General features: G+C 43.2%; 2 protein-coding genes across 3 annotated transcripts in view; one reads left to right on the top strand and one right to left on the bottom strand.

Moving 5' to 3' along the window:
• The window catches only part of ORC3 (origin recognition complex subunit 3), a 62,016-nt gene extending 60,780 nt beyond the window's left edge, over window positions 1-1,236 (bottom strand). For both annotated transcript variants that reach the window (XM_044421702.1, XM_044421701.1), the window contains exon 1: window positions 1,034-1,236. In XM_044421702.1, coding sequence (XP_044277637.1) covers window positions 1,034-1,057 — 24 coding nt within the window. In that variant the 5' untranslated portion in view covers window positions 1,058-1,236. The remainder of the gene's footprint in view (window positions 1-1,033) is intronic.
• On the top strand, window positions 1,114-26,070 carry RARS2 (arginyl-tRNA synthetase 2, mitochondrial). The gene is made up of 20 exons (XM_044421703.1): window positions 1,114-1,446; window positions 3,640-3,713; window positions 4,775-4,883; window positions 7,186-7,269; window positions 7,952-8,049; window positions 9,786-9,841; window positions 11,744-11,827; window positions 13,441-13,517; window positions 14,565-14,723; window positions 16,365-16,471; window positions 17,356-17,442; window positions 18,052-18,112; window positions 18,571-18,647; window positions 19,472-19,596; window positions 20,411-20,478; window positions 20,577-20,686; window positions 21,816-21,914; window positions 22,934-23,008; window positions 24,592-24,655; window positions 25,931-26,070. Exons 1-20 carry the CDS (start codon window positions 1,234-1,236, stop codon window positions 26,015-26,017), a joined length of 1,914 nt encoding a protein of 637 aa, XP_044277638.1. The 5' UTR covers window positions 1,114-1,233; the 3' UTR covers window positions 26,018-26,070.
• Window positions 26,071-27,201: the final 1,131 nt, after the last annotated feature.

Genomic DNA, 27,201 nt, shown 5'->3' with positions numbered 1-27,201 from the left:
GCGAGAGGAGCCTAGGCAACGTGGGGGCAGGCACACACCGGGATGCAGCGGCGAGCGTGCGATGCAGCGGCTTGCTCACTTGGAGATCATTTTCTCTGAGCGAGTCCAAATCTCCTTGCAAGCAAACCACTGCCTCCCCACGCACGGGGGGGGGGGGGGCGAGGTGGGCTGGTTGAATGGCGATGGCGGGCCGGATTCGGCCCCTGGGCCGTAGTTTGAGGACCCCTGTTCTAAAAGAAAACCTTCCCCTGTTGGGTAGTTTGGGCATCCGCACACCAGGGGATGGCCCATTTGGCCAACAACTCTTTTCCCACTGCACCATCATGGAAACCATCCAGTGTTTCGACTAGATGTAGGCCGACCAGATCCATCCCCACCTATTACAATTCCTCATCCATGACAATGGTGAGAAACCTCCGCCCCGCCAGCCGGTTAGACTGCAATTCCCATTGTCGCCGACCACTGTCCACGGGAACTGGGGCTGAGCAGAAATTATCCCATTCCAACTCAGATCAGCCCCAGCCAGTATAATGGCAGGTCTCTCCCCTCTGCCATATGAGCAAAAGCTGTTCCTTGAGAGGATTGCGCCTGACTGACAGTGCCTGGGCTACTCAAAACGTTTGCATCTCCTACTGGAAAGGCCACTTTATCACAGGAAGATGAATGTACTTTCAGGCTCTTCATTATACCTTCCTATTTGGAGGACTTAAGAGGAACAGCTTTATTTTTCGTTCCGTCTTTCGTTTCGAGAGGAACGGGAGAAGATACGTGACAACCACACCTCCACGGCCGATTATGAAATGCAGCCGCCACAAGAAAACAGTTAAGGGCAAAAAACGGGCGCAGGGGTAGTGCCTCCGTGACCGCAAATGCGCATGCCCGAAAAACTGCGGCCACGCGACCACCGTACTCGTTGACGATTCATAAAGGGGCGACCCCCTCCGCGTGGTAGCACGAAGTGCTTGATAGCCAGGTGGGCGCGCGGGCTCCTCGGAGGCGGAGACAACTTCACCCCCTCCCCTTTTTGACTCACCTTAGAGACTGAACACGTGGTCATGGCGGCGGCAACAAGTCCAGGCCGCTCACATTTCGCACTAACCGACCTAACTTCTTGAAAGAACTCAAGTGGCACCTCCTCCCTTCCAGCCCCAAATGCGTGCACACTTCCGGAGTCCGAGTGTGCGCGTCAATATTCTGCCTTTCGTCGTCCCGCAATAAATTCCCCCTCTGTAAATGGTACGATCGAGTGGAGGGTCTTCTCTGAGTCATGTGACCCTTCTCCCACGATGGGCTTGCCCAATCACGTACGACTTAACCACGGCGGAAAATGGGCGGATCCACGGCAGTTTGCGAGGGGGGTGTTTCTCAGAAGAGAAAGTGTATGGAGTGTTGATCTTAACAAGAGCCATGGCGGCGTGTCACTTTCGGAGGAGCATTGCTGCTCAGGTATGCAGATCCTTATTGTGTGATGTATTTCACTGCTGGGAATAATGACTGCCTTCCCCTCTTTTCCTAATACAGTTGGATTGGCCTGGATGTTAATTAGCATCTGTATTCTCGTTTGCCTCTGCTCTGATGGGAGGGGGCGGTATGTGAGAGGGCAAGACCTTGGCTCAAGCGCGGTGCAAACTGCGTGTGTAATTTTATGCGTTGGATACGCCTACAAAGGCTCTGCAGCTCCCAGCATTCCCCAGCCAGCATGGCTCACTGGGGAATGCTGGGAGTTGTAGGACTTTTTTCTCCCTAAACATGCGTAGGATTGATCCCTAAATTGCACTCCATATAATTAGTTTGTGCACACTGGAGAAAGTGATCGATTATTTGTCGGGAGAAATGGCTGCACACAGGAGTGAGGCGTGCTTGCTTCTGTTTCCCCTATTTTCTGTTAGTAATGCTTAGGGAATCTTAAGTTGGGAATGCGTCTCTTTGAAAGAGTGTGTGCGCAGGCTCTGAAAACAGCGTTTAAGGTTTGTTAGAAACAAAGCTAGCAAGACTGCCTCAGATTGCATTATATTACATTTATCAGATTTATATTCTACTCGTTTTTAAGAACTGAAAATCGCTTACATAATTCTCTTTTTTTCAGTCTTAGCCCCACAACAACAGCCCTGTGTTGTAGGTTGGGATACGATTTTATAACTGGCCAAAGTCAGTTGGCTCCATGGCTGAGCAGGGACTAGAACCCAGATTGCCTGAGTCCCAGACCCACACTCTTAAGCACTACACCACATTGGCTCAGATACTGTCATGCATCAAGTACCGGACTCCCATTTTGTCCAGAAAACTCGGACTAGTTACAAGGGGCAGGATACAGTGGCAGTTCTGCTCATGTAAATTGCATTTCAACCATAAAATACTCACTTGCTGGCATGATGGGTTTTCCTGGAAGACACATTGTGCCAGTAACGTGCTGTTGATGTTGCACTAGAGGTAATTTACTCCTGTGCAACATAATCCACGCCAGCAGCTATGTTGCATTGGATGCTGCTTGAGATCACAAAGGACAATGTTTAGGCCTGACTATGAAGAAGTTTCTGTCTTCCCATTAGATGCAATTCCATACATTCTTGGGAGTAATCAAGCCCCCTGAACTTAGGTGAGCTTGCTTTTGAGGAGACATGCATAGGCCTGTGCAGTTCCTGTTTGTCTGAACTAGCTGACCTATATCTGTAAACAACATACAGTGGAGCCTTCAGTGGATTCCAAGTTAACCAGAAAGCCCCTTCTACAGATAATGGGTATCCATTCTACAGTTTTTAAACCATTAAGGTACCTTGAGTGTCAGTTGTATCCCTGCCTTCATTAGCCAGCATGGAAAGAAGTCCAGGCTCTTTTTTCAAAAAATGCTTGGGGATAGTAGTTTCTGAAGTTAGCCCTGTTCCTCTGGTTCCACAAGGACTAGAGGGATACTTGCAATATGTTTCTTTGGTTTAATTTCATTCATAGCCCAAGCTGACAATTCCAGTTACAAAATTTAAAAGCCTGAGAATACAATATAATAATATGCTATCAATCCATTTGAATACAATATGATAAAACAAGTTAACAGAATCAACAATACAATCCTAGGATGTGTTAAAACTCTTGTATGTTGTCAAATACCTGTGAGTAGAGGATGAGGTTGCCACCAGCCAGGCCTCACTGAGGAGAGTCATCTCTAATTGGGAGGCCACCACAGAGAAGGCCCTCTCTCGTGTTGCCATCAAACCTCCCTTGGATGAGGTCCTCAGATGACATTAGTAGTGTACAAGTAAGTTCATACTGGGAGAGGCACCCCGACCCTTTGGAAATTAGGCAGGCTACAAATCCTTTTTGTAACTATAGCTTCCTGACCTGGAGTTGTGCTTCTTAGTGTTTTTCATTAAAGGATAGTACCTATTTTAAAAGGCAATTGGATGGGGTTGTTTCTTCCAATAAATGATAAGCGTCTCTGTAGAGCTGGGAGGGGGCAGGTGTGCAGTGAACCCCTCTTTTTTGTCTGGGAGTGTAGCATCAACATGCATTTCTGCACAAGTCTGTTTAGAATTATAATCTTCTGGATCGAACATGTAAATTAAATACTTTCATAAATGTTATGATGTTAACTTACATTTATTCTCTTCCTGCCATATAATTTTGATCATTTTGTTTTAAATCTAGCTGTCACGTATTCTAGAGATGCCGCCAGAACACTTGGTAAAGTCAATCTGTGCAGTTCCAGTGACAAAGAAAGAGTAAAGCATTTATATTTTATAATTGTTATGTTGTAAATCCTTTTGTCATGTTTAAACAAGATTATGATTATAATTTAAGGAGCTGCTTATCTTTAAAGGAGCAATCCAGTGATCTCAAGGCCCTTAGACAAGTTCTGAGGGGCCATAGGATATTTTGGATTCCCAATACGAAGACAGTACGCTGGCCTCAGAGCCGGGAATCAAAGCTCACCTCTTTCTCCCCTGCCCCCAATATGACCACACAGAAAGAACCTCAGAGAGGAAGAACATCCTGGTGGGTGGGGAAGGGAAGAGTCTAGAGTAGCCCAGATAGAGCTTTCCCCTCTGAAATGCTCTTGCTGGGTGGGCAAAAATGTAAATCTAGTGAAAATACAGAACAAGACACAGGGGAGGAGCACCTCTGCCAATCCTCCTGCCCTGCAAAGGCTAAGCAGCAGTCTTCAAGTTCAGGATTGTAGCAATAGGATTGCACCCTAAGTCAGCTCAGGTTACACCTGGAAGCTGAATTCTAGGGATCTAAGAAACAGCAGCCAGAAATCAGTATACACCATCACCAGCAGAATAATACAAATAAATGCCATAAAAAGATGATTTAAAAACAATGCTATGACAATACGGTATGTACATGCATGTGCTTGCACATTCTTTTTCTGTACTGTGGCTTGCCTTTGGTTTGTGCTGTTGGATGTAATCTGCTCCTGCTTGAGCAACAGTTCATCAGTCGCCTTAATGAGCAGGCTTATTCTGTGCATGTGTCTTTGGATCCAGCTGATTCTTTGGAAACATTCCCACCATCAACCTAAGGGTTGCCTGGAGTGCAGTTGCTGCTTGTTCTGTTGGTTGAAGGTAGGACCTAGCATGCATAATCCATTCAGTGCCAGCCAGGCTCAGTGGTCACACAAGGTCACCTGCCATTTTAACAGCTTTTGTGGGCGTGGTTGCCCCAGATATTGCCAACCATATTTACTGGACTCTTGGAAGTCTGATCTCTGACAGGCAAGACAACTAAAAAGGTTCTGAATGTGTTCAGTTATTTTTTTTTCCTTTTTGTTTGCGTCTAGGCAACCTGCTGATTTCCAGTTCTTTGTGAGTTCTGTGCTAGATGCTAGCTCCAGTGATTACCCAAGACCAGATACTCAGCTTCTTCAAACCCAGAGGCTGGTGAAGGAGGTATGGCGCAAGCTGCTCCAGTTGACGCATGCATGTGCTTAATTAAAAGCACACAGAGGGAAAAGTGACCTAGGATGAGCCTTAAGGTTCTGCTCTCTTACTTTCAAAATGAAGGCGTACCTCAGAAAAATTGCATATTCAGTCCTAGACCACCAAAATGAAGCAAATATCTCAGTAAAGCAAATTACTTTCCCAGTACGTTTTAAAGCTTTGTTTACATTATACTGTAGTCTATTAAGTGTGCAATAAAATTCTGTCTAGAAAAAGCAACACGCATACCTTAATTTAAAATATTTTATTGCTAAAATGCTAATGATCATCTGAGCCTTCAGCAAGTCATAATCTTTTTGCTGGTGGACTCGATGCTGATAGCTGCTGACTGATCAGGGTGGTGATTGCCACGGCTACTCTAGCCCTTAACAATTTCTTAAAATAGAACAACAGTAAAGTTTGTTGATTGAATCAACAATTGAGTCTTCCTTTCATGAACAGTCTCTCTGTAGCATGTCATGCTGTTTGATGGCATTTTACCCACAGTAGAACTTTGGGTAGGTTAGAGTCTGTCCTCTCAAACCCTGCCACTGCTTTATCAACTAAGTTTATGCAATATTCTAAATTCTTGCCATTTCAACAGTCTTCACAGCACCTTCACCAGGAGCAGATCCCATCTCAAGAAACCACTTTCTTTGCTCATCCATAAGAAGCAACTCCATATCTGTTAAAGTTTTATCATGAGATTACATCAATTTAGTCTCATCGTTAGGCTCCAGTTCTAATTCTAGTTCTCTTGCTATTTCCACCACATCTACAGTTACTTCCTCTGCTGAATCTTGAACCCCTCAAAGTCATCCATGAGAATTGAGATCAACTTCTTCTAAACTCCTGTTAATTTTGATATTTTGACCTCTTCCCATAAATCATGAATGTTCTTAATGGCAACTAGAATGGTGAATCCTTTCCAGAATATTTTCAATTTATTTTGCTCAGATCCATCAGAGGAATCACTATCTATGGCAGCTTTTCCTTTCACTTGAAAACTTAGAGACCATTTTAGGGTTATTAATTAGCCCACTGTCAGTATTACTGTGCCTTGGAAAATAGGGAGGTCCAAAGAGAAGGCGAGAGACAGGGGATGGCCAGTTGGTGGAATAGTGAGAACACGCACAACATTTATTGATTAAGTTTGCTGTCTTGTATGGGCATGGTTCATGGCCCCCAAAACAGTTACAATATTAAAATCGGAGATCACAGATCACCATAACAAATATAGTAATAATGAAAGAGTTTGAAATATTGCAGGAATTACCTAAATGTGACACAGACACAAAGTGAACAGATGCTGTTGGAAAAATAGCCCTGATAGACTTGCCTAAGACAAAGTTGCCACAAACTTTCAGTTTATAAAAACTACAATAACTGTGAAGTGGAATAAAATGAGATATGCCTGTATATAAACGTGTTAAATAAATAAGTGAAGGAAAGGGGTTCTAGGTGCTCCGTTATAAGCTAAGAGTGATAAGCTGTGGAATTCGGCAGCCGCGCTGCCCAAAGTTTGCTGCAATTCATACAGCTTGTTTCTGGTGTGCTCCCTACAAAGGTTTAGGTTACAAAGGTTTTAGGATCATCCATAAGAAAGTGTAATTGGGTAGCAGTTTGTTACTTTCAAACACACCTGCTCTGATTTCTATAGGATGGATCCAAATTTAGGCCAGGACAATTAAACTGACAGCCACACCCAGAAGGAAAAAAGACGATGCTGATCAGGGAGGTAGAGGTGCAAGGAGAAGAGGGGGATGTTTCCCTGCCTCTATCCGGTTTTCAGGGATTTCTCCATCCTGCAGTCTATTCACCAGGGTTCCCCAACCCTTTAAATAACACTTTTTTGTGGAGAACTGGAGGGTTTGCTGTGGGAAAGAGTCTGTTTCAGCTCACTTAGTTTCTTGTGTGTGTGTGTCTCTCTCTCAAGCAATCCTCTGCTGGCATGAGAGTGGGACCCTAAATTTCTGATTGTGATGCTCATTGATGGGTGGTATGGAACGTGTGCTGAAAAGCACATTTCTCTCCTAGAAATTAATAGTGTAAAGGGTAGGGCATCCCCTATTTTTGGAAACAATGAAATGTGCTACAAAGTTCCCCTGATCCCCCAAACCAAAAGAGCGTAACTTGTTGCACTTAAGACAGTTTGCTTTTACAAGCTTGAATAATGGTCTTACAGTACTGATCAGTTTGCCATGTGTAGATTCTGTTGCTACTCATTTGTGGTATCACTTACAGTTGTCCATGTGCTTTATTTTTATTCTAGCTAAAATGTGATGCAGTTGTGAGTGAGATCAGCCCAGGTGATGGAATAGTGAATTTCAGGATAAATCGAGAATTACTAGCAAAGGTAGGAACTATGTTTAATGCATCTGAAAATAATGAAAATGTTGCTATTGAATTATAAAAACAATAATTATAAATCCATCCTGAAGGTTTCTGTGTAGTATCATTCTACAACAATTTATTGATTGGCTTACCAATGTAGTAAGGTAGAAGTATGATAACAAAATAGAAAGAAAGAAAATGAAGCATATATATGAACACAGAGAAGTAAAACAGCACAATCTATGCAAAGAGATGTGATAATAAAATTAAAGCTTCTTTTACATTGAAAATGTGAGCATTAGTTATCATTAAAAGCCTAGGGAAACATTACTGTAGCTGCATGGTTAAGAATAGCATCTGATTCTGTTGTGAGCCGCCCCGAGGCTTCGTTGCGATGAGGGCGGCATAAAAATGTTTTAAATAAATAAATAATATATTGAACAAGCGGATATGCAGAAAAATAGTTGGAGTTGCAGTTCACTGAGAAAGGTCGTATGAATTCAGAAAAGGGCAAAATGACTCAGCCTGCAAACCCTCTGCAGTCTCTGGGTAACCTGCTGTGACATCCAAACAGCTTCTTTGCATGAGCTTTTAAACAGTACTGAAAGACATTGGCCTCATTTTGGTTTCTTCTTTATTAATAAATCCTGCTCTTTCTCTTTCCCCTGGCATGTATGTGTGTGTGTGTGTGTGTGCTTCCTAAGACAGTGCTGCAGCAAGTGTTTGAGGATGGCTCCCAGTATGGAATAAAAAGTGAGCTTCTCTCAGGGTTGCCAAAAGGAAATATTTTGGTTGAGTTTAGGTGAGTATGTCCACTTAAATATTTAGAAGAAGATTACTAAAATGCCTTCGGTGTCAGAAGATTCTGCAGGTTAGTTATGCAGAGATCTTTAATTGTAAACTCATACATATTTGTTGGGTTGTGTGTGTGTCTCCGACTGGGTTTTCATGGCATGAGAGCTGATTGCGGGTTCTTATCCATGATGAGTTGGTGTGTGTGCAAACCTGGACTAAATCCCTCAGGGTGGCTTTTTCATGGGTAACCCATGGCTTGTTGTTGGGGTTGATGTACCCACCGTGGGTTGTAGTGTCATCTGAGCCTGAGCAACTGACCCCATCATTGGTGCTGGGAATTGTCTGTCAGTCCACTTGGCAACAGTGGCAAGATGCCCTTGCTGCTCTTACTAAGCTTACCTGGGCACCTGCTACTACCTACCCCACTGGTGCCCAGGTAGCTTTTGCCTCTTTCTCATTTTGTTTCTCAGACTGTGAAAGCCCCATTTGACAGCCCCCTCAAAGGTTGCCGCTCGCAGCCTCTCCAAAGATTCTGAGCAACTCGTTGGAAGGACTTTCAGCAGCTGGCAGGCTTCCTTTTCCTCTCATGCACGCAGTGTTGTGGGTACCTGCTAGCAAAGTGCAGCATGTTTCAACCCTGGACATTGACCAAAAGAGGGCCCAAAGAGTCTTTTTTGTCCCTTGGCTTACTCTCAGCAGCTGTCAAAAGACAAACTGTCAAGGGAAAGGCAAGGCAAGAGTGCATCCCACCCCTTTTCTGGGTCTGTTTTGAAAGCAGTTTTTGACAGGGTAGTGTATTTTGGTCTAAACTAAAAGGCCATCACTGTCCTGTCAAGAAAATGGATGTTGGGCAGGGTGTACTTTTGCACTTTCCCAGGCACCAGCTGCAGCCACCTCCCTGTTTACAAAGGGTCTGCCATCCATTGACAATTCCTCTGAGGTCTCAGGCTCTTTGAAGAAGCTGACAAGGGATTACGAAAGCTGCCTCTCTGAAGGGGAAAAGCTGAAAATAGCTGCCCGTCACAATAGGGAGATGCGTCAGTCTTGCTGTGGTGTCACCTGGGATATCTGCAGGACAACTGAGGGGACAAACAACCCATGGTGAACCCAGTCTTCTGTTTGGGTACATCATGGGTTTTTCATGGATAACCAGCTCATTGTGGCTTATTGCTGGGTGGGTTAACAGGCTGTGCAAATGCATCTTTTGTTTCTTCTGTTGGATCAGTTTTAACTAAACATTGAAAAAAATCTTACTTGTGCATATGAAACTTTTCTACTCATCCTCCTGTGGAGTATGGTGGGAGCATTGTTTCTTTCTTGCACTTCTGTCATGCCTCAAAGTGTATTTTTCAGTTCTGTGAAATACAAGATGCACAGAGTATTTACATTCTTAGAACTCAGCTGTGGTCCAACTTACATGATGATACTTATACCCAAAATTTTGCCTAGAATTGCATTTAGTGCTAAAGTTATTTATTAGCGAAAGAAATGGCTGGTCTTCTTGTTTAAGAATGGAGGATCCTACCAGGGTCCTAATCCATGCCCTGACTTTGCAGTCTTGTTTCCATGGGTTAGCATGCTAGTCACATGTTTTCATTCATTCCATTACATGAGATATACATAGAAATGATTTTCTTTGGAGGCTGCAGCTGTGTGTGCTTGAGTGCACACACTAATGTGTGTGGTTTTTTGAACAAGGAGTTAACCCTTTAGAATGATGCCCGAATATATATTGTTTTGCAGCTCACCCAACATAGCAAAGAAGTTTCACGTTGGTCACTTGCGTTCTACACTAATAGGTAAGAAACAATGGAGTTTCAATCTAGAAAGAATGAAGCCCATAAGACAGGAGTGGGGAACCTCAGGTCCAGTGGCCAAATCCGGTCCTACTGTGGTCCCAGTCCTACCTTCTGGAGTTCCTCACGTAGCCAGAACTCTTTCCCTTAGCCCTATCCACACACCATTAATTTCCTGGTTTTCTGCAGTTCCCTGCACCCCCATTCTAATGGGCTGAAATTCCTCTCTTAAAGTTTAGTTACTGGCAGTAAGAGCTTTAAGCTGCACTATAATGGTATTTTTTTTTTGTATTTGCCCCCATCTCTTTGGTGTTTGGTTTTTTGGCCCCCAAGAGCTTCTCAGGAATTGAATTCAGCCCTCAGGCAGAAACAGGTTTGCCGCCCTGCTGTGAAAGACAGCACATGTGGCCTTGGGGGACTTCTTGTGTGTTGGCCTGCGTTTTGCCCTGGGCCCCATTGTAGGCTCTGAGACTTTCTGAAGCAATGGCTGCAATTAAGCAGGCCTGGCCTTAGAAGCTGCTGAGATGGGAGGCAATGTCAAAACCAGCCATGAGCTGATGTGAGCTCATCCAGAGATGAGCAGAAAAGCATGAAGCCATATCCTGCACCTTTCTGCACAGTGGCTGTGATGGAAAAAACAGAATAGTCCACTGGAGCAGTGGGAAAGAAGTGTTTTTGACATAAGGACTTCTAGCAGAGGCTTCTGCTCTGGACTAGAACAGGTACTTCCAACTAAACAATTTTACACTGTTCACTACCTGAACCCGTCTGGGTAGTTAATAAAACAAGGTACAATAGCACCATAGAATTCATAGGGTTCAACAGAGTAGTAAAATAAAGCATAAATGAAAACATTTAGTGCACAGTCCTGGACAGAGGAGTGCAAGTCCTCACCCTGGGAGACTCCACTGCAGAGCAGCAGGGCCAGCAGAGGCACTCTTCACCTCCCTGCTTTGCATTTTCACTCAGGGGCTGATTTTGGCTGTCTTTCCAAGGCAGAGCAAAGGAGGCTAGAGCGGCTTTGGGATACCTCCATGTCCTGGCTGCCCCCTTCAGCCCTCTCTGAGGCTGGTTTTCTGACCTTGGAGAGCAGCCAGCACAGTTCTTTCCATGCTGGCTCTGAGGGGGCAGGGAGAAGGGTGCTGAGGCCAGGGCTATCCTGTGGCCCTCCAAATGCGGTCCAGGCCATCAGGCTTGCTCCCACAAAACATTTAAACAAAATAAAATGAAAAATAAGCCAAGGTAAATGCGAGCAGCAGTGCCAGGATTTCCAGACAGCCGGCTCATTGCTTTGAAGCTCAAAGACTTGTGGGGGTTGCAGGGGAGACTTCAACAGGCACCGAAAGAACAGAAGGACTCAGGTTCAATGCTGAGCTTCTGCACAGAGGGAGGGAAAGATCCTGTCTGAACTCTGCGGAGAACTGCTGGTGGTCAGAATAGTCCCTACTGGTTGGATGGACAAATTGCCTGAGCTGTATAAGGAACCTTCCCAGGACAGCCGCAGCGCCTTCTGTCCCCATTTCTCAAGTCTGTCTTCTGGATTTGGTTCGGCAAGGTGGTCAATCCGCCCTGCACTTTCCCATTCCACTGACCTCTCCATGCTCAAAAAATTCGGGGTAAGCTGATCCTTTCAGCTCAGCCGTAGGCGCCAACAGCTGATCTGAGAGTTGTTTTTGTATGGGGGTGTTACTCGTTGCAGGAAAAACAACAGATGATATTTCTTAAATACTGGTTATTACTTGCATGTAAATACTAGTTATTTCATGACCAAACAGGAAACTTCTTTATATTCCTATTATATTTGTTGGATGCAGTGGGAAAAGGAGAATTTGGGTGACATAAAAATGATCATTTGGGGGAAGTAGCATACAGCTGGGATCAATAATCACTGTGTTTAATTTTCAGGAAATTTCATAGCAAATCTCGAACAAGCAGTTGGGCATCATGTTACAAGAATAAACTACCTTGGAGATTGGGGCATGCAGTTCGGTCAGTTGTTAGGATTTTTTTTAAACTTCTGTCTCACGGCCTTCTCTAGATCTGGATGGTCTAAAATGTAGTCATAGCAAGCCTGTGACTTGATTGCAGATGGGTCTAGGTAAGACTTTGCATGAATATACCCTCTGCTGGAATTGCCAGTCTGGGGAATGCCAAGAGTTGCGATTCAACACATCTGCAGGGCCTCATGTTGAGGAAAGCTGACACATCTGGTCATTATGGAAAAGGATGGGTCGAACCCAGAAAGGTGGGCAGTTACTTTCTCATATTTGGTGGCCTTCCCATGTTGTATGATAAGCTATTTTTGAAACTCGGGATTTTTAAAATTAGTTTGTGATATGATATACAGATCTGCTACTCAAAGAAAAAAAAGTTTTCCCTTCTGCATGTTTTCAGCCTTTACCTGAATCCTGTGCCTTCATGTTTTTTGTCTCTAGTCACAACTTCCAAAGTCAAAATCTTTGTTTTTTGCCACAAAAGGCAAAGCAGGTCCAGTGCAGTGGCCTCCAGGGCATGTTTCCCCTTCTTGGAAGTGCACCTTCCCTTGTAGCACAACTTGAACAGGTTCTGAAATAATGAAGTGGGGAATATAAAACCGTGCAAATAATAAATTTTGGTTCAAACTAAGAAAATAACATTTATTCCCAAGTGAAAAGCAACTGACATTTGCTTCAGCCTCGTTTGAATGAGTTGACCAACAGTTTTTGCAAGCATGAGTCAAAACATCAAAATCCCATTTTAGTTTTAATAGCAGTTCTTCCCAGATGCACTGCTGCAATTAATGATCTGTCAGGATTTCTATTACAATATCCATTGGATGAATGGATTTAGATTTTATCCTTCTGAAAAGTGGCAGGCAGGTAACCTCTTAGCCACAAAGCAATTATTATTTCTACCGACATTAACCTGAATGAAGTTGAACCCCATTTTTATCGCATCAATGTCAGCTTGTTTCCTCATCGGTTGTGTTCATAACTTAATAAACGGAGAGATGAGTGAGCCTGTTGCCTGCAGTGCTCAGTCCATTTGCAGCAGGAGCCATCAGACTCGGAAGTGCTGTTGAAACCGTCATTTCCTGTTTCGTCCTGCCACGTGGATGCTGGCTGCCCACCTTGGGCTGAGCACATACTGAGCACCTCGGGTGCACAGGCTGTTAGGGATTAGATCCACATTCAGCTGCACTGACAGCAATGGGCTTCCCCTCCAGCCCTCTGAAAACCACATGGAGATGCAGGAGTCCCTGCTGAATGGACTGAGCTGTGCTAGGGAGGGACATTTCTGAGAACTTTGTGTCAGCACTGCACTTCCTCGCACGGTAGGCAGATCTTGGGTCCAGCGCTCTTTGCTGACCATGTCTGTGTCTTACCACCCTACCCATGGAACCTCTCTGGTAGTCAGTGCTTCCGCTGATCTTTCCAAGCATCCGAAATGGTAGCAGGCCACCTTTTGTTCTTTGATAGCCTAGCTTTGATATTTGCTTAAATCATTGGTGAGATTCTATTGCCAACCCACCTCACCCCCAAGACTGTGTTACCAGTTTGCAATATCCACTAGCCTGCTCTGTAACAATGATTTTATTAGTTATTAATGGTCATTTATTTCAGGTCTGTTGGGAGCTGGCTTCCAGCAGTTTGGTTCTGAAGAAAAGCTAAAATCTAATCCCTTGCAGCATCTTTTTGAGGTATGTTAATATTCAGTTAAATGGTCAAGCAGAACTTTACTAAGCTTATCAGTGGGTATTCTACTTAAAATTATTGAGCTTGTTTTTTAGTTTTATTTTTGCATTTTACTCTATTTTTATTACCAGTCTTCTGGCCAAAGGGCAGACTTCCTTATGTGTCCTGAAAGAAACAAATAGTTAGAACAGAGGAAGGACTATGACTCAGTGCTGGAGCTTGCAGAAGGTTCCAGATTAAAACCATGGCTTCTTCTCTTAAAAACGTGCATGGAACAAGGACAATCTCAGTCAAAGTAAATAGTATTAGACTAGATAGATAAATGGTCTGACCTTATATAAGCCACACATTTTCTGAATCACAACTGTTGTGCAGTTTCATAATAAATATTTCCCATTTTGTTGGTATTGTATTTTAATAATGACATATCTCAAGGAAAAGGATATTTAACTTGTGGAGTGGGGGAGGGGAACCTTATAGGCCAGAACATCTGGGATGCTATAATTTTCCCAGCCCCGCTTTAAATAGTCAACTTATAACTGGCCATCAGTTGCTATAGGCACTACTAATAGTGCAATGCTATGCAAGTTTAGTCAGAAAAAAGGTCTACTATTCCAAGCATGCCTTAACCAGCACCCCACCAAAGAAAATAATATGAACTTTTTATCTTAGGGCACAATCCTATGCAAGTTTAGACAGAAAAGGGCTTACAACTCCCATCACTGCTGCCCGGAGCATATTGGGAGTTGTGGGCTTTTTTCTACCTAAACTTGCATACGATTGTGTCCTAAGATAATATATTAAAATGTATACTGCTCAAGGGAAAAGATTAAGAATAGACATGTGATTTGTTCCATTCAGTGCAGATAACCAATTTTTACTACATGCAAGTTGTGTGTATTATACAATCCATGCTGAGCCATGGAGGTGCCAAGAATTGAACTGGGGACCATCTGGAGGCAAAGTATTTGCTCCTCCGTGACCTCTGGCCCGTCTGTCTTTCTGAGGTGTTGAAGATGCACCAATCTGCTCTTGGCATTGGTCTTGTTCAGGTCTACGTACAAGTCAACAAAGCATCAGAAGAAGACAAAGCAATTAAAACACTAGCACAAGATTTCTTTAGAAAATTGGAGGCACATGAAGAACAAGAGATGACCTTGTGGCAACTTTTCAGAGATGTTAGCATTGAAGAATATATCAAGATGTACCAGGTGCTAGTTTTACTCTTTTCTTCTCATAAACTATCGTTTGAATTTGGGGACATGGTCCCTCTCCCCCAGAAATGTTCTTATTTGTAGTATATCTACTGTACTCTCTGGATAATATCCAATTAATCCGTCCTGCCAATGGAAAAGGTTCTATCAGCCGAATAGGGAAGGGCGGATTCTCTTGCCCCTTCTGCACCCTCTGGATAGTTGGGTAGCCATTTGGGGAGGGGTTGCATGAGGAAGTAGAGGACGGGCCATTTTTTGTGTGTGCATGTTGAAGATGCCTTGCACAGAGTTGGATTTCATCTTTCCAACAACTCATTCCACCAGTCAGAGGAATGATGAGAAATCAGTCTTTCACAATGATGTTTTGACAGGAGGGAAGGGTGAATCTTCCCAAACACAATGGGTTGGAGCCTTCCCCGGATGGAAGGCTTCTTACACCTCCAGAAGGGTTGGCTATCTAGCAACCCCCCCCCTCTGCAGGGAGGAGACGAATGAGGGGAGTTTTGCCAATTTACCTTGCTGCAACTCACATCACCTCCCATGCTGTTCTGGATGCCCCCACCAATGGTCCAGAACAGATTTTTCAGACCCGCAGTGGGATGCAGAATCAGCTAAAAAACTTACACACTTTTCTCCGGTGGGAGCGTCCTGTAAGTGGAGTTCTGCTTATGGGAAATCTGGATCCATGCCATGAAGGCCGGCTTCTCCATTCTGAAGACTAGCACAGTTTTAGGAAAGTAGCTAAGCAGAGGGAACTTGGACGTGGTCAATCTTATATTCATTTGTTGCTGTACAACTTTTAGAATGAAATATATTGGTACATTCGCACACTTGCTAGACATAAGACATGAGTTCTCAGCTGATAGGCTAAAAGGAAGTGCAGCTTAGTAACAAATGGCAGAGGAGACCTCTGTCCATGCAGTCATGTTCTGTCCAAGGCCTGTTTCTGCTCTGAAGGCACACAGTGCAGTCGCCTTGCAGGTTTAGGCCTGGCCAATGGTGTGGGCTGACCATCAGTTCACTGTGTTGAGTTTCATGTTACAGGGAAAGTTCCCAAAATTTTTTTCAAAATGCTCTATTTCCATCATACTTTAATCAAGTCAGTTCAAAGGTCAGAAATCCCAGTGCATGCTCTTGTGATCTCTGTTAACATGTTCTTCATCAAACAAGATGGTAAACACAGCAAAAAAGGTAGGGTGGGGGAAGTAAAAAAAGATTGACTCATTTTCAGACAGTGGAATCTGCTTTTGGTTAGCATCTTTAATGCAGTGTTGAGAGACATTTGTGGTCCGATATAGGCCATTACAGTGCTTTCCCTATCTCAGATCTACACATCTACCCTGTGCCCCAGTGTATCAGCACAACAATAAGACCCACGTCGAAAACTGAATCTGGCAGATTACAAACATTCCTACACAACGTATTAAAAGTATTCCATAATAAAAGAGTTTAAATTTAGGAAGCATCTTCGCAACCTTTCAGAGGTGTCCCTTGAGTCTTAAAAAAAGCTGTTTTCACATGTTCAATTTGCCTGATCTAGTTCAGAGTCTATATTTGTCAAGAGATGCTTGTGGAAGGAGAGGTAGCCATTGGCTCACAGTAACACTGACTTCCTTGTCTCTTGGTGGGACCGTTCAGCGCCTGGGAGTCTGCTTTGATGAGTATTCTGGGGAATCATTCTATCAAGAGAAAAGCCAGGAGATTCTAAAGATGTTGGCCATGAAAGGACTCCTTACGAAGACTAAGTATGAACAGGTTATTCTGTTGACAACTTTTGAACTGTACTCTGCTACCTCTTCTCCAACAGATTGTAGAGCTACCATGTTTGGGAGACACCTACATACTCTAACATAAATTTTGTAGAGGTTGAACAATGGCACTCGGACCCTGAGCGTTCCTGTTTCTCTGAACTCGGAGGAGGAGTAACCTAAATGTTTCTCTTACTACACTGGCTTGGATTAGTATAGCAGTAATACAGTGGTATTCTGACATGCAGATAAATCAAACCTCAGGTTTAGAAGTATGATGCAAATAGTGAACTCTCACCCTCTCATAGTATTATATACTCTCTTTGATGCAGTCTTGCCTGCAAAGAGTAGAAGGAAACTTGGCAGTCACCCTTCTAGTGTTGCCTACTCAGATTTGTGCAAACCCAGAGAAGGCCTTGAACTTCAGCACCCCACTCACCTCACCTCCTGTGCTGCTGGAAAGACAAATCAACCATGATTGGATTTCCCTGGTTCTTGGTTTTTTTATGTATGAACCAGGAATTATGCCTTAAAATAAATTCTGGTTAACTGCTAAACAGGTTAGCTTCAAACCATTGGATATGGAGATAGCTAGTTTTAAAAACTAGAGTTTATTTTAAAACACAGTTCCTAATGTGTATGTAATGCCAAATCAGAGGTTGGAGAGCTTTTGAGTAGTTCTTGAGGAGTTTAAAATTTAAAGGATTCAATTTATATTTTATTGAGATACCAGTGAGAATGTTGAAATGCAGACTATCAGTGCAATCCTATGCAAGGCTATTGTGGCTAATAGAGAACCTGTACTTCTCAGTAAGCGAATATAGGATTACAGCATAAGAAAATGATTTAGTCACTTCAGGCTTTTCTTTCATGTTTTCTAGAGAAGGAACAGGAATAGTTTATCTTTCCGAAAGAGGAGATCGAGCTGCAGTAATGCGTAGTGATGGAACCTCGCTCTACCTAACAAGGTAGGTCTTTTTTTCTGATAGTTTCACAGTAGCTCGTTCTGTTACTAACTTCTAAATATGCCCCACTTTTCTTCATATAGTAAGTTGAAAGCTGCTTGCAAAATTAATTAAAAATACAATAAAACACAACAGAAACAATTCAAGGTAGTACAGTCAATGTGGTGTATTATACTGAAGAGGTGGAGAAAACAGTTCCACCAAAAAGCAGGAAATGTAACTTTAACACCCACTGAAAGCTTGGAGAAGTTTTAAAATAGAAAGAGGTGACCACATTTCTCTAATGAGGGAGTTGCATAACCTGCATATCATAACAGAAAAGGCCCTGGGATTTCTGTCTTTAATTCATCCATTTGACCTTAATTCATCCTTCAGTAGCTGAAGATCTCTGGGTAGTTCAACACTATTAGGATGCAATCCCACAACTTCCAGCATCCTCCAAGTGGATTTTTTCCTGTCTAAATATGCACAGTTGCTCTTTTAGCATAACAGGGCAGATTATCAGTTGGTGGGTTTTCATAATTGCAAATGTATTTACAACAGTTTTTCCAAATGGGAAAAAATATATTTCCTTTCAGAAATTTTTTGTTTGCTCTTTTCCATGTTTTATAGAGATCTTGCTGCTGCTGTAGACCGAATGGATAAATACAATCCTGACACCATGATTTATGTGGTAAGTAATCCTAGATCTCCTGCAGAAAGCTTTGTTTAGAGTATGTACAAGACACTTTGTGTTAGTGCTAACTCACCCCACACAGTATTAGTAAGGCAGGCAGCAGACTGTTTTTATAGTTTGATTTGTATAAAATTCCTGGTGTCCTTTTGTTATAACCTATGGGCTGAACACATTAAAATTTAAGTAGTTTCAAAGTTATGAATCTTATACTTCTCCAAAGTGCTTCCAGTGATGGGTGCTTATTCAAGGCTAGCTTTTTCTTTTGAGGCTGATCTTGCATAGCAGAGAGTGCTTTTCCAAAGGCTTTTTGGGAGAGCCCTCTCTCAGATATGTGATGTCAGTCCAGTTTTCATGGCATGATTCACTGCCACCCCTCCTCGGATATGAACCATGCCAGTAGACTTTTGTGTTTGTATGACTCTAGTATGTGTGATGACTTTTCCCTCTTCTCCAAGACAGATAAAAGCCAGAGTTCTCATTTTCAACAAGTTTTCCAAATACTAAAGTTACTGGGTTACGAATGGACAGAAAGGTAAATGCAAGCTTTCTGAGGTTTATATTTTCTTTCTCATTTTTAAGACGTGGCAATTATATTTTTAGTATAGAAGGGGAAATGGCAGAAATGTCCTAAAAAACAGTTTGTCCGTGGGGAAAGGCCCCAGTAGAAATTTATTATGAGCCAAATTTATTACAACCAATTTTTACATAGAGACCTTTGCTTATACATAGTTGCAGCCTTTACATCCAGCTGGGATGAGCCTAAAGTGAAGCAGTGAGGTGCCCTTTGTGCAGGTATAAATGGTGGCTCATTGGACTTTCTTGAGGAAATCTGTTCATTAAGGTCTCCATTCAGTATTTAAGGGCCAAATTACACATGGCACAGGGGACCTGTGATCAGATCTCGTCTTTTCATTCTTACTGATAAGCAGCCGCAGGGGCTTTAAATTGGATTCAGAGCAGTCGCAAGGGGTGGCCAGGCAAGGTAAGGCATCCTGATTGAAATTGCTCCACTGGGGAGAGATGATGGGGAGACATGCAAGCAGACAAGCCTGCTTCAGCCGGCTAGGATAACTTAGCAACTGTTCTTGAGCAGGAATATTATCCCTGGGCTGATGCACACCTTGTGCTCCGATGTAACTAACAGTAAAACTTATTTCTGAGCGTAGGTTTAATTTCAAACCTGTGCTAATACCATTCCTGTTCAGAGAGAATGTTTCTAGTTTCTGCAGCTAAGAAAATGGCACACTTCTGGGCCAGGTGAATCAAGGCCTAGATGGTCATTGAGCAACTGGATGTCAGACACTGCAGTGGGGCAGAATATGTTGACTGAAGTTTCTTTCCTGTGTTTTAATTTAGGTGTCAGCATGTGCCATTTGGAAAGGTTCAGGGGATGAAGACCCGAAAAGGAGACGTCGTCTTCCTGGAAGATGTCCTGGATGAAGCACGTTCCGTGGTCTTAGAAAGAACTGCTTCTGCCAAAAGTTAGCTGGCCATTCTTGCTTGTGTAAATGGCAATGCCAGGCCTTAGTGTTTTTCTTCTGAGCCCCAGTAACAGTTTCTAATCTGCTCACACCCCTGCCGCCACCGAACTGGCCCTCAAAATCCCAGCCTTCCTGACCATAGTTACACTGACCAAAGCTGATGGAAATCAGTCCAAAACTTCAGGCAAGGAAGCAGATTGGCAAAAGTTACTCTTAGCTTGCTTTCCACACCTCCCGCAGGCTCTAATTAAAGACAAAATTATTCCTTTCTGGTCCAAAACCTATACATTTAATCTTTTTTGTTGTTGTTGTTTAACAGAAGAAATTATTGAGGAAAGCATTTCTCATTTAAATTACTGAGGAAAGCATTTCTCACAACCAGATGTAGGTAAAGTTTGCCTGTCAGGCCATAGCTACCTCCTTACCTATTTTCATTCATTTGTTGCAAGACAGGTAAAGTAAAATCAGTCCACCTGTTGATGGGAATATTTCCTTGTCAAAGGGGGCACTCCCAGATGTGTGTACAGTGCACACATCTCCATTTTCCTTAAGTAATATTAATATTAAATATTATTATTGTACATTAAAGTCATATTTTAGAACTATGAAGGGCAAGTGTATCATTTCCTGATTCCTCAGACATGGTTAAGGGTTGAAGGGTGATGGGTCCTTGCCACCTCTGTGATGCTCGTGACAGCACTTTAGGGGCGAAGGCTTAGGGTTTGCTTCTACCAGTAGCTTTGTTTCTGTTGTGAATCATTTGCTCTTCTGCTAAGCAACACTTATTCCCCCCCCCCACCTGTAATACTCTCAGCTTCCAAAGAACTTGATGATCCTCTTGCAACTGCGGAAAAGATTGGGCTTGCAGCACTTATCATTCAGGTCTGTTGATTTCGTCATCCTTTCAGGGCCCTTCCCTTTAAAGAGATGCTCACAAGTGGTTTTACTCTGCCTGATGCTGAAATAACTTCTTGTTTCAGGATTTCAGGGGTCTCTTGTTATCTGATTATCAGTTTAGCTGGGATCATGTGCTCCAAAGCCGAGGTGACACTGGCGTCTTCCTACAGTACACGCACGCCAGGCTGCATAGGTGAGAGGTTCGATTGAAAGCAGGTCATTCTGCATTTATCTGAATCTGGATCAGTGTAAAAGAAGATTTGTCTGCATAGGGGTTGTTCATATGGGTCTTTCAAATGTGGTGCCAGGAGAGGCAGTGTGGTGTAGTGGTTAAGAGCACGGGACTGGGACTCAGGCGATCCGGGTTCGAGTCCCTGCTCGGCCATGGAGCCAACTGGGTGACTTTGGGCCAGTGACAGACTCTCAGCCCAACCTACCTCACAGGTTTGTTGTTGTGGGGATCAGATGGAGGAGGAGAATGATGTAAGCTGCCTTGAGCCCTTTGTAGGAAAAAGGCAGGATTTAAATCAAACAAACAAAATGCGGATCAGATGCACTCAGATTAGGAAAAATATGCAAAATCAACCAAATGGTTGCTTGAGTGGGACCCTGCCCTTGCTCTCCACCCCTCTGCACACTGTTCCCATGCTTTCTGCACCTGCTTCAGAGGATCCAGCCATGTTCTAAGAAGTTCATGTCCATTAACACTGTATAAAAACTATGGTCTGAATATATTGCCATTCATCGAGATCGACAAAACTCATAAATTGTAGCTCAAGTGCTAAAATTTTGGGCAGGATGTAACATATTACCCCAATAGCTCTGTACAGGAGAGAGTAACCCATCTTCAGTAGCTCTCCATACTGTTTGCCGTGCTGCATGGCAAGTCATTCTTGAAACCAGGGGTTTCTGTAAAACATCCCTTGGCAACATGTGCTAAAAGAATAAATTTTTAATATTTCAGTGAATTAGTCCAAAGCCTTGGGCACTTTGGGCCCAGCCACTGTATATGAAACTTGGGATTAGGATTCTCATACTCCTTAAGTATTAAGTTTTAGCAAAAACAAGCATTCTGTTGAATGAGATGAAAACATTATTTCAATAAAGTGTTCAATTAAAGTAAACCATCCTTTAAAATGTAGGTCTTCCTATTTTGGTTTAAGTAGCTTTTATTTTATTTTATTTTATTTATTTATTTATTTATTAAAACATTTTTATGCCACCCCATTCGCCGAAGCCTTGGAGCGGCTTACAACACTAAGCTGTTACTGTTTATTGTCTTGATTTTTAATATATTTGACACGGTTTCTCTCTCCTCACAGTTTAGAAGAGATCTGTGGAACAGTCCATCAAGTGTCTGATATTAACCCTGCGTGTTTACAAGACCCACCAGCTATTTGTTTAATTCAGCACCTTCTCAGGTATTTGAAGTCTACAGTGCAGGCCTTTGCTTGCCTACACTGAACAGAATGGGAGCTCATCTCTGGTACACACACACAGGATGGAGCTGTTAGTAATTTTGCTGTACAGAAATCTCTGAGCAATTGGTGGCTGCACCTCCAAGTACATTATGGGTCTGAGACTAGCAAAAGGCTAACACTGGGTTAAACCCAATGTGGAATGAGGGGACTTGCATTTGTGCTCTTTTCTCTCCTGGAGTCCCCTCTGTGCTTTCCAGACCTGCTCCAGAGTCCCCCATTATGTGTTCTGGGGTGGGAGGGATGTAGAGCATCCGGGGGAAGGGGAAGTCTGTTCCACCAGTAGCTTTTGTTCCACTGGCAAACAACCAGGGTTGGATGCAAGTGAATGATCCAAATCATTCACCTGGAAGTAAGCACCACAGCCCTTGGCTGAACTTTCAAAACAGCGTGCTTAGGATCCTTGTGGGGCAGTAGCAGAGCCCGAGACTGTGGGTTCAGTCCTCACCCCACTGAAATCAAGTTTTACTATGGCGTCCATGGTGCTGCACTGCACCATATATTGGTGATCCCTATTCTGAATAACAGGCATTCTAAAGGTCTTTTGCTTGTCTGAGATCATTCGTGAGATGCAACACAATCCTATATGCGTTCACTTGAAAGTAAATTCTATTCTGTTAATAAATATGCCTAGGATGGCACCTTTAGTAACATATGTTGAAAATGTAAAAATCAAGTATTGTAAGAAATAGAGTGGGTTTGGGTAGGTGCTGTAAATCTTACGCACCATTTTCTCTATGAAAAGCCATGAATATCTCGAGAGAACTACATGCCCACTGATGACACTCACCCAATGCATCGCCTAGTTCCCTATTCACTGCTTTTTTCTAGAGATATTCAAATAGGGTTTCTGGCAGTCCACACATTCATAAGTACAGGCTGTACCCTTAAAATTTCTGAACTATGATCAGGCCCTCTAATTTTGAAGTTTGTATCAGCTGTTCCTTTTCTTCTTCCTTCAGATATGATGAGATTCTTTGTCAGTCTTTGCAAGATCTTCAGCCCAAACACATTGTTAACTATCTCCTCAAACTCAGGTAAGAGTCGACCATTCAAACAGCATTCAGATCTCATTTTTCAAGAATTCAGTCTTAGTAACAAGAGTAGCTTGATGTAAGTTGATCTATAAGCATTAGGTTCATGCCTAATGCAAGGAAGAAGGGGCCTTTTCCTGTTACTGCACCAGAATCCTAGCACCGGAGTAAAGGGGTAGGGAACCTGGTATTCTAGGATTTGCAGAAGCTCCAGCTAGGGGCCAGGGGTTGGGAATTCCACCAATCTGGAGGGCAGCATAATTCACTGAAGAAATTTTGAAATACATCCTAGTGCTACGTTTCCATTTCAAAAAATCCGCCCCACCTTAAATCGAAGGCTGACTCTGAGTCAGCCTTGAAAACCTTGTGGTGCACATTCCTTGAAAGGTTGTGCCATTAGCCAGCTGTAATAAGCCACTCCTTCCTTAGGATGTTGTTTTCAGCATTCAGAGCCCGACTCTGAATCTGTCTCCACGAGAAAAGCCTGTAACTTGTTATGGGCTCTTAGGTTTATTGTCTGATTCTGGCAAGGGCATTTGGTGCCCACAGGCCTTTCCTGAATTATTTTACTCCAGTGACTCATGCCATCAGCACGGAAAGTCAGTATAACCAAAGTGTCCACTGGCTGTAGAGCTGGCTAAAAAGGCTGCAGACCCCACCCCCTCTTTGGTATTGCCCAGATTTTATCAAGCTGTTAATAACATAACTCAGCGGGACCAGAACTGTTCTTTTGAATGAGTGTTTTTATGCTCTTGTATGAGTTAATTGCTTTGAGAAGCGAGATCTGAACAGAGTCAGATTCTGAACAAAATGTTGCAGAGTGGAGTTTCCCTGTTCAGGGCTCCACCCAGCCATGCCCTTTCCCAGGGGTGCTCCATGTTCCTTCCATTGGATGTCCTCTTCCCAACAGTCCGCCAGCGTGGTGTGGCCACTGAGCACGCAGCCTAAATAGGCCTCCTTGTTGCACCCATCCCCTCTGCGTGGTGCCCCACCCACCCAAAAAATCTGCTATGCTCCTGCAGGCCATGCTCTCCAATTCCCAGCTTTCATTTTAAATAAATAGCCCTTGTAAAACCTGAGATAAGAAGCAAAATGGAGAGCCACAACTTCGTCCATTTATTTTGAGAGAAACTAGTCACTTCTGACCTTTCTTTTATTTGCATGCTGCCAAGTAGTCCAAAAGGCTCCCATTCAGTGCACTGAATGAAGTCATAGCAATGGCTACGCACTCACTATCTGACGAAAGGGGATTTAATGGTTCATTTTAAAACTTGCGGGGGCGGGTCTTCCCTGCTAGGAAGTAATTAGTCTCATAACTGTGAGACTCTTTCACTATGTTGGGAATGTCCTGTCCACCAGCAGAAGCCTCCCTGAGCTTTGGATCCAAGCCATAGTGGTGTCTCAGTTTGATGGAGGCCATGGCATTTTCCCTGACAACATAAACTGGTTTTAGTCTCCTGATCTTAAGCAAATATAAGCAGCCGTTTGTGCCATTAAGTTGAGTGGGTCTTACTTCTCCCTGGGGCACTCAGGATTGCAATACTTTAAAATGAGAGTTTCTTTCAGACCGTTTGTGTTTCTTTCAGCCATTTAGTAGCCACAGCTCATAGAATGCTTCCCGTGAAAGGCAGTGTCCCGGAGATTGCGGAGGTAATGTCAGCAGTCACTTGTTGGAAGTGGTTTGTTACTTTTGAGCAGCACAACTTGTGAAGAAGTAGCAGTAGGATGGGATAGACAGTCCTATGGAACTGTGAATATCAGAATAATTTTAAACTGCTCAACTTTTTGCTCTTTCTTTACTTTTTGAAATAAAATGTAGGAAATCTTTCCCATTATGGCCAGGTTTGAATTTTTCTCAGTCTTTTAGTCCAAGGAAAAATTAAGAAGCTTGGCTACTTTTTTGCACAAGGCGATTTCTTCCCATTTTCTCACTAGGAGTAACGCCTGTACTGCAAGCTTCTGAACTGTTCAAAACTGAGGGCCTTAACATGCTGCAAGTGAAGATATGCTAGCATTTTTTTCTTGCTCTCTTTGCTTTTAAGTTTAATAAAGAGACTGCCACAGGCAGATGACAAGACTGTCCTTAGTATTTTATTTTGTATTTCCTGTTCTGCTAACACCCTAAACATGTGAGCACATGATTCTGCTCCACCAAAAGTGTACCGTTCACATCTGCTGGTTCATCAGCTCAGATGATGGTGGCAAGTTTTAATCGGTTTACTTAGCAAATGAATGGACTAAACACCTGAAAAGAGTTACTCAATAGGATTGGGTGGAGTGGAGGGAGATGGCACAGGGCTGCAAGAGGAAGTTGCATTGCTTGAGCAGAAATCTGCACATGTAACATTAGATGTGGCCTGGCATGATTGAAAGAAACAGCAGAAGAAATGCAAAGTGAGCCTAGGAAGAGGCCTTGATCGGAGTTGCACAATTCGCCCATCTATCTGTCTGTCTGTCTGTCTGTCTGTCTATTAATTAAAAGCTTTTGCATGCCGTCCTATTATACAAGATCTCAGGATGGCTTACAATTTTTAAAAGGACAATTATACAACAATATCAATAATAAAACAGAACAAACCAATAAACCAAACAGAGCGACTAAACTAAATACTATTAAGAGTTTAAAATACTGTTTAAATAAAAAGAGCATAAACTCTGGCCGGCAGCATTTCCTGACCCTTTCCTGGAGATGCCGGGGATTGAACCAGGGGCCTTCCGCATGCAAAGCAGGTGCTCCGCCATCAGGTTGAGGCCCCTCAAGCGCCAAGTGCCCTCTTCACATTTGTACTCTGCAGCCATTTGCCTGTGCTTAGGGGCGTGCCCATACAAAACATCCAGTGCTTGAGTGTTTTTGGAAGCTTCTTTTAAAGGGAACAAATGATGATAGAAACTGATGTGTGTCCTTTTCCCTACTCTCTTCTTCAGGCAAGGCTCTGTTTATTCCAGGCTGTTCGCTCCATTCTGGCCAATGGAATGAGACTTCTGGGAATTACACCTGTGAACAGAATGTAATAGGAAGTGTTTCTTCCTCCAGCCGTAATCTAAAATACATTGTTATGAAGAGAGGTTGTCTTCCTGTCCTCATTTCTCTTGTCTAGTGTTGGGCTTTTGGTGCCCTTAAGGATTACTTGAAACACTCCAAAGGGAGGGGACCTCTGTGTGAGTCTTCTGGTAACTCTGGGCTTCATTAGCACATCAATGCACTGCTGAGATCATACCTTGCCATGGACCTCCTGGGGAGACAATCTCCATGGCTGCAGCTGTGCCAGAAACTTGGCTTGCCCTGGACTGCAAAGCACAAGCGCAGTTTCTTTATGATGATTTATAAAAGCCGAGTTAGAAATAACGTAGCCCTGTTTGTATGTGTTTTTGCGCATTTTCCCAGTTTAATGGGCAACAGGGATAAAAGTAACATTTAGCAAAGCTGTTCTTAAGCCAAAAATATGATTCTGTATCTCTGTGGATCAAAGTAGTATCCATACCAACGACCTTGGCAGGCAGTGGGAACGGGACTCACCTGGTGCTTATTTCCTGCTAAGATGTTTCACGATAAGTCAAGGACGAGGACCTGTTTCCAAAAGATGTAAAGTTCACTATGTCTGTATAGAGAAAAACAATACATCCAATCCTACCTCAATCAGATGAGCCTTTGGTCTATTTGATATCCCTGAGCCTGTAGCAGCTGCTGCCTCACCACTGCTGTGGTATCCTGCCTTGTGTACAGGGTGCACACAGGGCATTCAGGTGCAAGACCTGAACAGTACAATTGCTACCGATACTTTTGTAGTGGTTAAGAACAGGGAGAAACGGAGGTCCTGAAACAGTTAAGTCCTTTGCTGAAATCATTTTACTCCACTGGTAGGCAAGAGTAAGAGAAGCTTGCTAAAGCACAAAGGAAAAATGACTGTAACAGTTAACATGTTTATTTGCTCTAAACCTCTTCCATCAAATCATTTACACTGTGAAGATTATTTTTTTTACATCATTGAGCTCCTTTTTTTCTTGTCCTTCTCTGTTCCCAGCCCAAACACCTAATTAGTAGGGAACCGTTCCCTCAGCACTGGCAACTAATGAATAAACCCTTTCCTTGTTCCATTTGTTTTGTTTTTTGCGCGCGCGCGTGCGTGCGTGCGCGCGCGCGCGCTCTCTCTCTCTCTCTCTCTCTCTCTCTCTCTGTGTGTGTGTGTGTGAGATTG

This window comes from Varanus komodoensis, unplaced genomic scaffold (assembly GCF_004798865.1).
Source record: "Varanus komodoensis strain SLA01 unplaced genomic scaffold, ASM479886v1 scaffold12, whole genome shotgun sequence".
NCBI lineage: Eukaryota > Metazoa > Chordata > Lepidosauria > Squamata > Varanidae > Varanus > Varanus komodoensis.
This window is presented reverse-complemented; position numbering and strand designations above follow the sequence as displayed.